This window comes from Cupressus sempervirens, chromosome 3 (genome assembly GCF_028749045.1).
Source record: "Cupressus sempervirens isolate cs-2001-9-10 chromosome 3, ASM2874904v1, whole genome shotgun sequence".
Classification (NCBI taxonomy): Eukaryota; Viridiplantae; Streptophyta; class Pinopsida; order Cupressales; family Cupressaceae; genus Cupressus; species Cupressus sempervirens.
Window position 1 is genome coordinate 461,716,542 of NC_143120.1, and position 17,104 is coordinate 461,733,645.

Consider the following 17,104-nt stretch of genomic DNA (forward strand, 5'->3'; position numbering starts at 1 on the left):
CTCATTTGCTTTAGGCTTGATTTTATGTTATGATATTGTTCTCTTGGAGAATTTGGAAGCTTCAACTTATAGCAGGTTTGATGACAAAAACCCTCGAGTTTGGAGGAAGTGGACAAAAACACATTGCCAATTGGAGATATCATATAGGTGTCTCATTTCTGCTACAAATTCATACTTCTGATTATCCAAATCTAAACATAAGTTCTGTGGCTGTGATTTGGGTTTTTTTTTTTTATTCTACTGAGATTTAAATGCAATATTCAGATCTCATTTCTGAAGTTCTATTTCTGTCGAGTATTTTATATTTTTGCTAGATAAATAGAAATAATGTTCTTGCAAAAATGTTTATTAAAAATTTTGTGGAATGTTTGGAAAGTCTGGAGAAAATATCCTAGGGGGATATTACACTGCCCAATCCACAAGGTCATTCCATTTAGCTGCCTAAGACATTAAACAAGTTTGTGTTAGCCAAGGTTGGAGCTTCCCAACCCCCACATCTTGCCAAGATCCCAATCATTGCCGATAAAATGGTAGTGATTGGTTTATGCTCTTCAAATTCCTCCAAACTGATCTTTTATTTTTATTCAAACATTGATTAATTCAATGCCCAGCAAGAAGATGTTTGCAACACAAATGAAGATTAAAAAATTGTTTACAATGAAGTATTGGTCAGATAGGAAGATTCCACATCAATATGGTGAACCTTTAGTAAACAAGGCTGTGTTAACAATATAGATGTGCCACAATGCACAAATTCTATCAAATAACCACATCCAACATTATTGATAATGGTAGCCAAAAATGGAAGAAAAGAGTGATCCCCAACTATTACCAAACCACTATCCCCCTATTCTATAAATCTTCACACCAACTAATATGAACCTCATGCTAACATCATAGCATTCTTATATAGACAAATATATGAATTTTTGCCCTACAAAAAAATATTTGTCACACCTCATTTAATTTACTAAATTAATATGATACTTCTCACATTTATATATTATTCATATAACTTCATACATTTCGTATATTAAATCCTCAACACTAGGAAGGATACTTTGTTACCGAATAAATCTCATGAATCTTAATCTTTCATTACAAGGGCAATTTCTGTATGAAACCGCACCCTTAGAATTTGAGGGTTTTCGTCCCTTCAACGAGAATTCTGGCCAGAACCACAAATCTCTGAAAGGGAAATAAACAATATCTATAACGAGTGCCTCTTGTCTCCTTCATCTTCATTTATAACCTCTTAAGGAACTTTCCAGATGATATTTTTTATAAGTCGCTTTAAAATAAATTTTCTTTTGCACAAGACTGCCTAAAATGAAAATCTATCCTTAAAAACCATCTAATTTAATAACGAAATATTATTCGCACTTTATTAATAAAACGAAGTTATTTTGATGAACTAAATATTAAAGTAATTTGATTGCTCAAAAAGGGGACAAAAGAAGTTAGGTCATTGCAAGGCTCCCTTTCTAATTTTGAAAACAATTTTTACATAATCATTGTTATGTTTTGTGTTCTTGTGGAAGTGATGATAAGTTAAAATAGTAACGTCTTTGAAGTGCAAATTCCAATAATATTTGCGTATGATAATTCCTAGTTAAAAAAATGGTGGCTTAAAAGTCTATATGTGTGTGTGTGCACACGCTCGTTTGTGTGTGTGCCACATTTGGTACTTAAGGAGGTTTAATGTTAGTCCTTAGGGGTGATCTTGATTTGGTTATATTCTAATTGTTCATTAAGAACAACATCTCATATGTGATGGTGGGAGCTATTTTAAGTCCAATGATTGTACTGGGAAATTGTCTTTGGGACATGCAGTATTGTTGTTTCTAAAATTGATGCATCTGCAAATGAGCATGGTAATTTCCTTATGGAAAGATACAATATTAGAGATTGCTTGGTATAATTGATCGTTCTGACAGACTTGGTCTCAAAAAAGCTTTTTGTTCACATTCTAGCATAGCATAGCTTGGACTTTGCTCTATGTTTATACGTAGAACAATAACAGGGATAATAAGAAGGTTTATACTATGGGTTATAAGACAATATGGATAGCACTGCAATGAGGGAAGGAATAGTAGCAGTTAACTTAATCAAGTATGCAATATAATTCCATCTAATTATAGGGGGAAGGGAAAATAAATATTTGGATAGAATTCTAGGCACATCAACTTGAAAGCTTCTAGAGAGATGGTTGTATATGAGGTCACAATGGCTTGTAGAATCCCTAGTAGGGGGGCTCCTAAAACATGGTGCCAAGTGTATGCTATCCATTGCTAGTGGGTTGTCTATTATGAGTCTTCAAGGTATTTGGTTGCAACTTATCTTACTTTGGTGAAGTTGGAATCCCCTGGGGAAAATCGAGCTCACTGCAAGTGTACAGTAGAGCAGATTGTGTCTTTTTCCCGTTTGCAAATAATTAGGAAGCCTATTTATATGAGTTGAACCACTCAAAAAATCATCTTCTAATTCGATGATGTCACTGACCATGGACAGTGATATTAGCTAAAACAAATAAAATTGAATGTCACAAACCATGGATGGTGATGTCAGCAAAGTGATGTTCATTGGTAAGTGGGTTTTGGAAGGTCTAAATGGTTTAGTAGGGTTGTTTGTATATCATTGGTCCATTCTGAGGACATTTAAGGGAGTGTAGAATGCACTAAGTGGATTTCACATAGACAACTTGGTGACATCTAGGGACATTGTGACTAAGGCAATAACCTGCAACATATTTCTCAACAAGGCATCTCATGATGGGCCATCCTTATCCAATAAATGAGAGGTTAAGGCATTGATGAGTTTCAACGGAAAAAAATGCTAGTAATGCCATTTAAATGTGTATAAACATTATTTTTAATCTTACCAATTTTCAACAGCTAATCATGTCTCTTGGGAATTGAACTTAAACCTCTGCCATGAAATTCTGAGACTCTTTTAATATGATCTCAGTCATTTTACAAGGACCATGGCTAACTTAATTATTGGTATAGTTCACGTATTTTTTATTGCTTTTGATGAAAACGTTTTAATTCATTGGTAAACTTTGCAAGTGAGCATTAGTTAATTGGTAGTATAGGTATTAATATTGCTTCTTGGATTCCTTTAGGTGTTACATGGCGATGCTGTAGTTGACAGTTTTCAGGTTAGCATCCCTTCAAAATGTTAAGTTAATATGCTGTACATTGAATAAGTTTATTTTGTTGAGAAGAAACTCAATGTCTTATGACTTAAAACATCAATATTGTCTGTGTAAATAGTCACAACTAACAAGTAGCTAGTTGATCTCTTTTTCTGAATAAAAGTACTGACATAGTTGTCCAGGGTTGCACAATTTTAAGTGGGGATATCATCATACGTCATCTTGCACAAGAACTGAAGCCACAGTATGTTGTCTTCCTTGTATCCTTTTATTCTATGAATGAGTATGAAGCATAACATCACTGCAGTTTTATCTTTCATTTTCGAAATCCCAAAACAAAATCTAATCCAGTTTTTTCTTTAGTACACATTCTTGTCGCATGTTATTGTTCCATAAAGTTAAGACCTGTTTAACTGAAACGTGTATCTGCTTTGTTGTTTGTAAATTGAGTCTTGTCTTTCCAAGGCATTAATCATCCATTGATATTTTTCTATATAATTAAGACCGATGTCCCTGGAGTGTTTGACCGACCGCCAACCGAAGCCAACTCTGTGCTGCTGAAAGAAATTGGTGAGAATTCAAATGGTTTCATTCAAAATTTGTCTCTATATTTAGCTGGGTTTAACATGTTTAGAACTTAATTTGTATCCTCTGTTCACTTTTTGGAAGAGATTTGATTCTGCTTCATGGTTTCAACTAAAAATACAGTAATGAAAATCATTGGGATTTTCAGTTATTCGTGTAAGCATTTATTCATTTCCACAAGTGTTAGAACAACTATATTTAGAAGATATTATAGACATCATTTTTTTGGTACAGTTGTAAAAGAAGATGGCAGCTGGTCAGTTGTGAAACCATTGTTACCTCATATGGACAATGCAGGTATACTTTCTCACCTATTGATTTGTTTTTCATTTGAGATGATGCATCTAATTTGGCAAAGTCATCATTGAGCTTATCTCCATAGTACTATAGGGACCTCTGATACATAACAGGTGAATGCTCTAGAGTCTAGAGACATCAGGACAACTTTGCTTGGGCTATGTTGACTGGAAGGAAGACACTTCAATTCCATATAAAGCAATTCATATTGTCAAATACCACTCTATAATTCTTCTCATATAGCTGCCCAACACTTAATAAATTATGCTTCAACTTTGGAGTTTAATAAATATCTGGAACACTTTTCATACCTTCCTTTGTCTGGATATCCATAGCTCCTTTGGCTGCAACCTCCACTGTATTGTTGTTACCAAGGGTAATATTGGGTGTAAAACCATCATTAAGTTTTAAAAATATTTCCTTATTACCAGGCATGAGATTAGAGCACCCTGAATCCAAATACCAAACATCATTCACATTATTTTCAGCTTTGCCAAAAAACAAAAATAAATTACTTGAGGAAGGATCTTCATTTTGTTGAGCATAATTGACATTATTATTATCTGATCTCAATTCACACTCTTTCTCAAAATGTCCATATCTATTACAATGATAGCATTGAATGTTCCTCTTATCCAATCTGCCTCTACCTCGTCCTCCTTGACCACCTCCTCTTCCTCTATTTCTTCTTGAATAATTCTGATTTTGACCCCTTCCTTGGCCTTTATTGTTGTTATAGCTGCTGCTAGCATCACAACATCCAAAGGATGACACGTTGGAACACCCCATGAAATGCAAACAACAATTGTCAATTGTGGCACAGTACTAGTTTTTGTCTTGATCTCCTAGACTTATGATTGGATCGTAGAGTCCTTGATGTAGTGTGTTAATTAGGATTAACAAGTTTGTGCAAGCATTTGTATGCAACCAACTAGCCTAGTGCTTTGAGCAATTAATTTATCTTGGTTTACTATACAACTGAGACTTTTCTTTCCCATAAAAGTGAACTAGAATGTTATGATCTTTTGTAATCTAGCAAAAATGGACTAATTTTTTGTTAAAACCTGGAATATATCTTACACTAGAATGTTAGATCTTTTGTAGTCTAGCAAAAATTGACTAAATTTTTGTTAAAACATGGAACATATCTTACAATTTGTTAAAGGTTTGTTGGTGTCATTGAGAGATTGAGAGTGATTCTAGCATCATCTAGATCTCTTAAATTGTATGGGACTTGGCTTAACTGCCTCCTATGTTGTATAAGTCTAGATGTTATGACAACATACTAGTCTTTAAACATGTGAAATGATTAGTTGTACTTAAATCGAAGAAGCAACACTTGCTTTCAACTATCTAAAAGGGCCATCAATGCTTACACCTTATAGCTTTCCTTGGTGGTATCTACAATATTAGTCCCATTCTATCTCTTGGAATAGATCTTACTATCTTTTCCTAAAATCATTTTCATATACCCAAGTTTTTGGCAATACAAATGCAATTCCTTCTCTGTAGTTGTGAAATGGGAGGAGAAATATGGTGTGTGCCTTGAAAGTTTAAACTGTTGTGAGCCATGATTAAATTTAAATACACACACATATGAATTTCTTGAATGTATAAGTTATCTCTTGTGTGTGTGTGTATTAATAATATCAATTTATGATGTAAGATCATTTATTCTAATGAAATTTGTAGTTGTTATATATATTGTTGATCTATAAGTATGAGTATTAATGAGTGTTGATTACTATTTGTCAATTCCAATAACATTAAAAATAATATTAGTAATTTGTTCAATCAAAATAATAGATATACTATCAATGATTAATCATTATAATCATATATAATTAATAGTTATCGATATTAATAATATCAATATATACTCAATTAATTAATCTAATAATACCTATGATTAAAACACCAATTAATAATATTAACTAAATCTACCAATAACCGGTGGAAATAAATAAAATAATGCTAGATCAAACTGACGAAGTGAAGGGTCATGACCCATGACCCAAGTATCGAACATATAAATAGGGGTTTGAATCTAAGGGAAAAAGATAATGTAGATGAACAATAACAAGCGAAGAACTAAATGGGGAAACAATCCATAGGATAAGGTACATATCAGGAAAAAATATAACATTAGAAACCGAAAAGAAATAATAAAAAATATTGTCATAAACTTATAAAAAAGTCACATAAATGAGAGGAAAAAAAGGGAATTAGCCTTGCATTGGAATGTGGTCAACCGGGGTTTGATCGGTCAAAACAACCACTAAGGTACAAGTTTTCTACCCTTGTATCAAGGCTTACTAGGTGAAGATAATATATTACACAGAAATAACATTTCACTGAGTGGAAATATAGTAACATTAGATAAGGAATAATATGTTTAATAATTATGATATTGCATACATAACTTAATAATATTGTTGTATCCTTGAGACTTCAATTAAGCTATTAATCATATGAAATCTCAAGACTAATGGATCTTGTACCATTTCTAATGCCTTCATAGGATAGGAAGTTTGTGAGGGGAGTGGTGGAGTAATTTGATCACAAGTTGGGAAGGTCCCAAATTAGGGAGACCACTTGTAGATAGTTTTTGTGCCTTGGTCATGGTAATTCTTTCATCCTATGTTGGGCATAGCAAGGGGAGATACATCCACAAAGTTTGAGATATCTAAGGTTAAGTATAGTATTTGTTCTCTTTGCAAGTGTTGTGCATTCGATGATAAAATCTACTTTAGTCAATAAATATGATTTTAATTCATGATGAGGGGTGCTAATAAAGATTGTTTAATTTCATACTTAATTTATATTGTAGGTCAAAAATAGAATAATAATAATAAAAACGGGGTCATTACAAAGATTGTGCAGCAAGTGCACTTTCAAAAACTTTGTAAATTCTCAAAAAAGACTTCACTCAATCTTTCTTGTTGATGTTTCTTAGACAATTATGAATTCACCTTGTTAAGGGTCTATTGGGTCCAAAAACCATTACTCCACTTTTAGAACATAATTGTACTTTCAAGGCTAGGGTTACTATCATGAAAGTAAATCTCACTGAACCATAGAACACCGAGGGTTAAAAGTCAACTCCATGAGTTGGTTCTTTCTCCTACACTTTGAGTTCAACTTAGACTCTAGTGGCTATTCCTTCGGGTCTACCTTGACATGTATTTAGATCAAACAAAATGAACAACTAAATATAACATCTAAAGTTTAAACCCAAATTGCTTACTTGACCCCAAAGCTATCATTGGGCAAGTATGATTAGTTGCAAGAAGTTCCTATATAGCTGATGTGATTGTGCAAGCATGACCCTCATGTAATAAGTTCTTTTAAGGTTCTCTTAAGATTAATCCCCTATCTATAATACAAGATCATTGATGCGCAATAGATGATTCTATTCCTAAGCTATTGATTCAGATGGTGTGAGATTGGCCAAGTAGATCAAAGGCCAATGCATTCAATGAGCAATAGAGTTATAGATCATCAAGAGGCATACAAACTGAAATCAAAAGGGCATGCTTTGTGCAATTTATATAACTAAAGAATATGAAACTTACTATAGAAATGCTCATTAATCTAGAATATAGCTACATATGTCCATAAGTAATGCAAGAAAGATCATTAGAAACCTCACAATGATTTTTAGAGTGGTACATTCATCTAACTCAACATTACATCATGCTAGTAAATGTGGTGACACAAACTCCCTAGCTATGATTAAGAGACCCTCCTAAAGGTATGTGTGATGTCATGGAGACACTTTTTTACAAAATCACTTATAATCTTTGTCTCCTTTGATTCCACAAACCATTAATCCACCTAATGAACTAAAGTAACATTTCATAGTGGTCGTAGATCACATTGGCAACCTTTTGGTGTTGGAGACCACACCAAAGAACCAAGCCCTTCGAAAATGATATTTTTTTAATCTTTTTAACAGTTATAAGGTTTCAACTTTAAATGCACCACTATAGCCATTCAAAATTATTGGCCCAGATAAACATAGGCCTAAGATTCAAGGAAGATCAAATGAATTAAATGCAAGTAGTTGAGAAATGGCCTATGATAGTTGTGAATCTATGAATAACTAGGGTAGGGGGAGGAAAATTCTGTCATTTTCATTTGGCGAGTGTAGCATTAAGCTCCCTCAAGCCTTTACAACCTTGGAAATATTTTCCCTTTACTTTATCAGGCCTTTGGATGAGTCAAGTGTCAATAATCTCATACCTCCAATAGCGGTGAGGACACTGACTATATGTGTTGTTGAATCAGGCTTGGGTATGAGTAAGGGCACATGGGTAAAGTATGCCAATATGATAAAAATTTGTGAGGTTGTGTATGTGACATGTCAATACAAAAAAATATAATAATCATAAATATATCTAAATATAACATATACACTAATTGGAAAAAACTTAAAAATTTAAAATAAATAAATTTAAAAAAAAAAAAATATATATATATATATATATATTGGTAATGCATTGAAGCTGATATCAACATGGGGCTTCAATAGACTCAAACCCAAGACCTCCCAGATGAGAGGCTTGCAACTTACTATAGCGCTATGGAGTGTTCGCAAATATATTATATTTAATAGTATTGCACAAACACCAGTTTAAATTTCTAAACTATTTGACAATAATTTTATGCTTGAAGGTAATAGAATTTGTTTTCATTATAATATTTTAGTCCCCTATTCTTAATAGATCTATTTAACTTTTTAAGTTTTCATTTATCATCTTTTATTTCCCCCTTCTTGGTTTTTCGCTTTTTGCCTCTTGCTCCTCCTCTATTTCTTCTTAAGCCTAACCCTTCTCTGCAACCTGTATATTTTTTCTCCTTGCTGCTCTTTTGCCTAATGATGGTTCATAGAGTGTGACCTGAAACGTTGGATCAAAGAGAACTATTAATTCTCAAACTTTGCAATTGGTTGTTTTAGAACTCTCCAATGGGTTGTTCTAAGTTTTCATAATAATAAACTTTCTTGAAGAAAACTATTTATTTTAAAACTCTACAATTGGTTGTTCTAAGCTTGAACGTAGAAGAATTTGTATTCATTATAATATTTTAGTCCCATGTTCTTAATAGATCTATTTAACTTTTTTAGTTTTCTTTATCATTTTCTTTTTTCCCCTTTCTTGGTTTCCTCTTTTTGCCCCTCTCTCTTCTTAAGCCTAACCCTTCTTTGCAACTTGCATATTTTTTATCTCCTTGCTGCTCTCTTGCCCTCATGATGTTTCACAGAGTGTGACCCGAAATGTTGGCTCAAAAGATTCACACAATCAATAATCTAGAAGCATAACAATTATAGATAATTAACAAATTTAGAAGGTAATTTTGTAACAGATGAAGCGAAACCAATAAAATAACAGCCTAAATAATAAACTTTCCTGAAGAAAACCATTAATTCTAAAACTCTACAATTGGTTTTTCTAACCTTGAAGGTAGTAGAATTTGTTTTCATTATAATATTTTAGTCCCTTGTTCTTAATAGATCTACTTAACTTCTTTAGTTTTTTTTTATCATTTTTTATTTTCACGCTTCTTGGTTTCCACTTGTTGCCTCTCTCTCATCCTCTATTTATTCTTAAGCCTAACCCTGCTCTGCAACCTGCATGTTTTTTATCTCCTTGCTGCTCTCTTGGCTTGATGATGGTTCACAAAGTGTGACCCAAAATGTTGGCTCAAAAGATTCACACAATCAATAATCCATTCACATAAAAATTGTTGATAATTAACAAATTCAGAAGGTTATTGTTTTTATTACAATACTTATTATTAAGTTATTTTAACTTACAAATTTTTAAAACTATTTGTGATTTCATATACAATTTAATATTCTAATAATAAATAATAGATACAAATAAAACAATTTCTAAAAAAATTGGACTTGACAATTACACGACGGAGCCAAAAAATTATAAAACTTGGGACTTGAAAAAAAAAAAACTTGGGTATCAAACATCTTTAAACACAATTGTTTAAATAGTTTTAAAAACCACAAATAACTAAATTTTTTGAGCATGTTACTGATTTATATATATATATATATAATTGGAGTTTAGAAGTTTACACATCATAGGCTTCAAAATGAGTTCCACCTAGAATTGAGTTACAATTTCACTTCCCCTTGCCATGTTATATGTAGAAGTTGTCTCATAAAGAATTTAATAGTAAGTTGTGTGATAATAACTTCTAAATAAGCATACTGAAGAGTTATGTTAGAATTCCTCATCACCTTATTGTAATCAAGTTACATATCTAATAAGAGATCCTAAGAACTAATGGGCATTAAGGAATGTCTCCTTGATGGGGTTTAAAGACAATGCTCCTCATGTAATGCCTTTAGTAGATTCAAGGGGCTATGCACCTTGTGGGGGCTTGGGATGAGAGTGCAAAGATACTTTGAAACTCTAAATATATACCATCATTTCATTTGTGTAGAAGACAATTCGCAACACGTCGTACTTGGAGCGAAACATGTTCCTTGTTGAAAGTTCATGGAAATATAATGCAGTTCCCTATGCGTCAAAGCATTGGGATTGAGGAATCAGGGGTGACAAGGAAGTCGTGCTTGTGGACATATGGGATGGAGAAGGGTTGACAAAGGAAATATTGAAAAAAAAGAAACTTTTGGGATTTTTGTAACTACGAGTAGGGATGGGGCATCACTTGGTATTGAGTCAAGGAAAAGTTGAATTGCGATAGGGTTCATAGAGAAACCAATAAAGTATTGGACTTTTAGGGTTGGTGGAAATGGATGCTAGATTAGAGGAAGGAAGTCTAACCACAATAGACTTATAAACGATTTGGATGCAAGGCATTGGAGTTATGGAGATTAATGGGAAGTAATACCAACAGAAAAAGGAAAAGGACTAAAATGTTGGCAAAACTCTTGGGCTTTAGGGATCAAGAATTTCAAGGGAGTGTATTTGTGGATGACAAACTTCAATACTCCAAAAAATGGCTCTTAAACAAAACTTGAAAAGGACTTAAGAAGGTTGTTGGGATCAATAGGGTTAATTTTAATTTTCTCTTCGCCAATGCTCACACCTTGTTCACTGATATAGTGTCCTAAGTGTAAAACATCCTTTAATCTGAATTCACATTTGAAGCTTTGGCCTAAAGTGATTCTTACTGTAGAATTCCCAATACTTTGCCAATATGCTTAAGATGATCCTCCCATGTTTTACTATATATGAGGATGTCATCAAAGAATATTAGCAAAAATTTGCAAGTTGCTTCCTAAAGGTATGAATCATACAGAACTAAAATATAGTGGGGTTGTTAAATTGAAGGCTAAGACTAGGAACCCAAATGTCCATAGGGGCATTTGAATACTGTCTTTGGGATTCCTCCTCTCTCATTCTTATTTAGTGTTACCTCAACCTTAAGTTGATTTTTGAGGAATACTTGGCTCCATGGAGTTCATTGATAAGTTCATCCACCCTAGGTATATGATACCATTTCTTGATAGTCTTTTTATTCAAAGTTTTGTAATTTATACACATTCTCATTGTCCCATCCTTCTTTTTAGCTAGAACAACCAATGATGTGAAGGGGTTGGAATTTAGTTTAATGTGACCCACCTCAAATGGCTGATTTATAGTCTTTTCTATCTCTTCTTTATTTTGATGTTATTGTGTTAGGAGTTATCTTTCCCTCCTAAATTCAAAATAAAGTCGTCAAGGCAATGAAGGGTCAAGACAATCATGAGCCTTCACTTTGTAATGTCAAGACAATGAAGAATCAAGATGAGTATATGCTTTAAGGAGATTGATAGTCTTTGATCCTAGGAGATCAATGCTAAGAGAGAATTTATTATTGTTTGCACATTGATAGTTGTTATTATTATCACTTCAATTTAGCTAAGTAATTGGGTAAATTGTAAACCAGTCTTCTGCTCTTCCATTAAAAATATAAGTGATATATTTGTGGTTGGGTTTCTCTCCCATAGGTTGGAGGGTTTTTCCATGATAATTTGTATCCACTATTATATCGTTTATTTCCACTTGATCCCATTGACATTGGCATTGTTTGTGAATCAAATAATGCCTTTGATGATGAGAAGAAGAGGATGATGATTTAGATGATTCATTAGATGATTAAAACTTAGTATAAAGTTATAATTTTCGAAAGTCAAAATAATGGTACTTGAACTCAATATTATTTAATATGTTGGTGTTCATAATAGATATGATGTTATGATTACATGTTTTTACTGTTTTTGTTGTTTTTATAATACTATGTGGCATTCTAATCTTAATTCATTCTTCTTGGTTGCATACATGTGTATATGAAATGTATATGTATGTATATACATGTTTTTGTACTAACGAACCCCAACCCTATTTCAAAATTTTGTCGTACTGGTGAACTGGTTCTTCGATTCCGAACTCAAACCGATAACATAGTTTATAGCTAAAAACAAGGGAATGAAAATCTACAAACTTAAAATTCTAGAATCAAGTTGTGTTGGGTAAGATGGAGAACCAGTGTATAGATGGGTTGAAGAAACATTGGTTCATCGAATTATTTATTCCTTCACTATGAAAAGATATGAAGGTCGTACCCTTGTCCTCATATGTTAATACTTTGAATCGGGTGGACATTTAAAGTGAAAAGAAAAACATCACAAGGGAAGGAAAACATAAGTGATGATGAAAGTACTGAAGCCAATACTAGTAACAGTAAATCATAAACCATAAAGCTCTCTAATGGGATACACTATGTATGATGGAGCTAAAGGCAGAGAAAGAAAGTGAGAAGGGAAAAAAAATGTGGTATATGAACCATAAGCTAGAAGGCCATACAAAAATGATCTATCTAAAGAAACTATTTTGCGCCATTTGTCAATTACTGGACATTCCAGTAAGGAATGCTCATGCAACCTAAAAAAAGAAGCGCGCACAAGTTTTCTTTACACAAGTAGAATAGGCAACTTCACCATCTACGGCACCAAAACCACTGCCAACTCTAATGCACCAGTTGACAAATACCGCAATAGGCTAGGAAATAATAATATCTACAATAATATTATAATAACAATAATAACGATGGCACATGGAAAAAAATCTAGTATGATGCAAAAGGGAGATGAATGATCTAGCGTGAAAGTGCAAAGAAAAGGGTCACCCATGGGTGCCAAAGAAGTCAAAAAAACTGACTTTCTATATAAGTGGTGTGGACTCAAGAACCATGCAGACATTGACTACCTAAATAAGAAAGGGGCAAGCATGCTAGTCTTGGTATTGCCAAACAAAGAAGTATTGGTGGCCAACAAGTTGTAGACAATGAAAGTAACATATCCAAATCCCCGCATAGAGGACTTAGGAGAGACTTCAGGTTGCCAAAGATGACATGGAATAAGCAAATGGAAAATGAAAGAAGAGCCTCAAATGAAGCAGAAAGTACTACATTATTGTTGGAGTCTAAAAAGAACATAATAAGACAAGTTTTGTAAACACCAATTCTTGTAAATGTAACATACCTCAAACTATGCCACAATTAAAAATGATGATCACAAATATGGTCAATGATGACACGCCCAACCACAAGTAATGTCTACCATGAGAGAAACTAACTAAGAAAACACCACATAAGGGGACAAGGCTCGAGATCCAACGTTATTAGCCATAAGCATAAGAAGGAAGCCAACTATCATCAAGATGGAAATTGTGGGAAGAAAATTGACAAACCCCATTCTTGACAAAGGCTCAAAGTCAAGAGTCAATTTGTTGTTGGAGAAAACGTGGAAATGCCTTGGGAAACCAATACTAGGGCCACTAACCTTACACTTGGTAGGTGTCTACCAAGATGACATTAAGTCTTGGGGGACATTAATGATACAACAGGTTATAATTGCGACATAGTACTTCGTAGTTTTCCCATTGGAGAAGACATATGATGCTCTCCTCGAGAGGCATTGGTTGATCACTGCTAGGGAAAACCATAATTAGAAGAAAAACACATTATCCATTGAAAATAAAGGGAGGAAGTATGCCATTAACTCAAGGAATCAAGTAGTGAGAAAAGAATTGGCATCCTCATACTCAAAATTTGAAGGAGATTGTAGGATGAATGAACAAAGGAAAGAAATGGACGAAGGGGTGCTCAAATAGAGGATTTCTCTAAAGGTGAAACAAGTTATTTCAATGGATTGTTACACTAGCAAATGGAGGATAATGAGGCTTTCAAACTTTGACACATTGGGGAGATAAAGGAAGTTGGCCAAGGTATGGAGAGTTTTCCCCAAAGCATGAAGAATATGAAGAGGGAGTAGCACAAGTGGATGATGCATGCCCATTGTTTTGAAAGGGATAAGATCATTAAATATGAAGAGTCAAGTGCAAGGTAGATAAATTTGGGCAGTTATGACAATCTGAAAGTTATCTTGGTTGGTGACAATTGAGACCCCATACAAAAGGAAAATCATGTGAAAGTGTAGCAAATGAAGAGTATTAGTATGCTTCGAATAGAAGTTATTGACAAGGCCAAAATAAAACACTGTTTAAAGTGTCTTAGGGAATAAAATCCCTTAAACAAACAAAAGCAAAACAAAAATACTAGAAGGGAAAAATAATGAAATTGCGAACATGGCAAACAACAAGTGACTAATGCAGGAGCATCCAGAGGTATAAGGGCAATCCTGTGTCACCCAAAAAAATGTACTTAGACTTAGTTTCTGTTTCATGTATTTTCATTTCTAGATACCCATTTGGGTCAAATAAAGGTTCCAACTCTCACAGTTCCACTATTAGTGTTCTAGATTAGAGTATTTGAGCACCTTGGGATACGTGTAAATGCCAAAAAAATAGGACTATGTAATTGAGCCATAATTATGGTGGATTAGAAGGTGTAAATTGGAGGGAGGACTAAAATTGTAATTTAAAATATTCCAAAAAAAGAATCAGGTCAAAAGGCTGCACGGTTTGAAAGTTATCGCAATTTTTCGGTTTCTAGAGACCTCCTAAGAATGCTTCAAAGTCAGGTTTAGGGCATTAAATGACCTCGTACAGGGCCGAAAAATGGGGGACGAGAAAAGCTCGTCCATAAGGCTATAGAGCGCTTCGAGAGCTTTCCGAAAATGTACATGGTTCGTCAATCGGAGCTATGGTTCAAAAGTTATGCCTCCCGAAAGTTCGGTTACCATTTTTGGATTCTTCTAGTTTTGCGCCGACTTCTACCGCGACTTTCCGAGCCTTCTATTTGGTCGGTGGATGCCAACTAGCACTTTCTAGAATGTATTCCTAATCCTTAACCCTTTAGGGACTATTTAAGGACATTTTTGGCATTGTAAAAGGCAGTTCAGAGTGGAGTTTGAGAGAAGGTACTAGGAGAAGAAATTATCTACAGATTTATGCTATTGTAAGCCCATAGGGCATGTTTTGGAGTCTGTTTCTCTGCACTAAGTGTACTAGCATATTTTCATAGTTATAAAATTTTCCCTTTCCTGTTGTGTCCATTCGGTGCTTGGGTTGTGTCCCCATCAAATGGTATCAAAGCGGGTTTTCTTAAGTGTGTAGATAGAGCGCCGACTATGAGGCAGTTTGCACCAGGATTGTGTGGTTGTGGGTTTGAATTAAGAAGATGCCTCCACAAAGAGAGCGTGGTGGAAGGGCCGAAGCTATTAATCCTGAGGAGGTTAGAGCCCTCCAAAGGCAAGTTCAAGTGTTGCAGGAGGAGCTCTGTAAAGGAACAAATGTTAGTACAGGTGACGAAAGTGAGGATGACAATGAAGAAGAAGAAATTGGACCAGAAGGGGAAGTTGAAGGGGAAGTTCTGAATCAGGCAAAGGAGAGGCTTTTTAGGGCCATTACTAAGTTTGGGAAAAGACCTACAATTGATGTGGGTGTATTTTTAGGAAATATAAAACCAAATGAGTTGATCGATTAGATTAATGAACTGGAAGAGTACTTTGAGTATCAGGATATCAGGATCCAAATAGGGTTAAGTTTGCAAAGGCCAAACTAAAAGGCCATGCCAAAATATGGTGGCAAGAGGTTTAATTGGAGAGAAATAGAAGAGGAAAGGAGAAGATCACAAGGTGGGATCGCATGGTGGACAAACTAAAGAAGCAATTCATTTCTGTTGACTACGAGCTTGATTTGTTTGAGAAGATGCATGGGTTAAACCAAGTAGGAAAATCAGTCCAAGAATATACGGAGGAGTTTTACCGACTTCTGATTAGAGCATGGCATGCAGAAGCAAATAAGGAGGCTACGACCTAGCATCCAGGAGGAAATAAGTCTGGTAAGAATGACCAGCGTTGAAGAGGCATACTAGTTTGCCCTACGAGTTGAAGAGAAGCTAAATAAAAAGTTTGAAGGGAGACAAAGAGGGCACGGTCAAGGAGGAAGGGGGAGTGGTAGGTCATCTAGAGGTCGAAATGAGACCCAAAGGAAAAATGAAGAAGTGGGTACTAGCAAGAACTAGAGGAATGAGGATTTCAACCGCTCTCGTGATCAAAACTTTGGAGATCAGAGAGGAAGAGGTAGAGGACATGGACAAGGATCAAGAAGAGGAGGTTTCCGTGGTACCTGTTTCCATTGCAATGAACAAGGCCATTGTGCCTTTGAATGCCCTCAACAACAAGGAAGAACAAATAAGAGAGCTGAGGGCCAAGCTAGGGTTGCTCATGTGGATAAGGATGCACAGTCATCACATTCAGAGGATGCAGAAAGAGGAGAGACTTTAGTAAATGAAAGGGTTCTACTAAGTGGGGAGATTGAACCGGGACAAAGGAGGAGTCTATTTCATACCAGGTGCAAATGTGAGAATAAATGTTGTGATGTGATCATTGATGGTGGTAGCACTGACAACTTGGTGTCAGAAGAGATGGTCTCTAAGCTGAAGCTCAAGAGGGAGAAACAACCCCAGCCCTATCAGATCGTTTGGGTGAAGGATGATCATAAGGTCTTGGTAAGTGAACAATGTTTAGTGAAGTTCAAAATTGGGAGTTACCATGATGAAGTTCTTTGTGATATTATTCCAATGGATGTTTGCCATCGATTGTTGGGGAGACCGTGGCAGTTTGACAGGCAT

General features: G+C 34.7%; 1 protein-coding gene across 2 annotated transcripts in view; it reads left to right on the forward strand.

Annotated features, from left to right (window-relative positions):
• The window catches only part of LOC149567099 (Amino acid kinase family protein), a 250,699-nt gene that overhangs the window by 216,539 nt on the left and 17,056 nt on the right, over window positions 1-17,104 (forward strand). For both annotated transcript variants that reach the window (XM_089820312.1, XM_089820313.1), the window contains exons 7-10: window positions 3,125-3,160; window positions 3,340-3,417; window positions 3,661-3,727; window positions 3,977-4,039. In XM_089820312.1, the coding sequence (XP_089676438.1) occupies window positions 3,125-3,160; window positions 3,340-3,417; window positions 3,661-3,727; window positions 3,977-4,039 (244 nt within the window). The remainder of the gene's footprint in view (window positions 1-3,124; window positions 3,161-3,339; window positions 3,418-3,660; window positions 3,728-3,976; window positions 4,040-17,104) is intronic.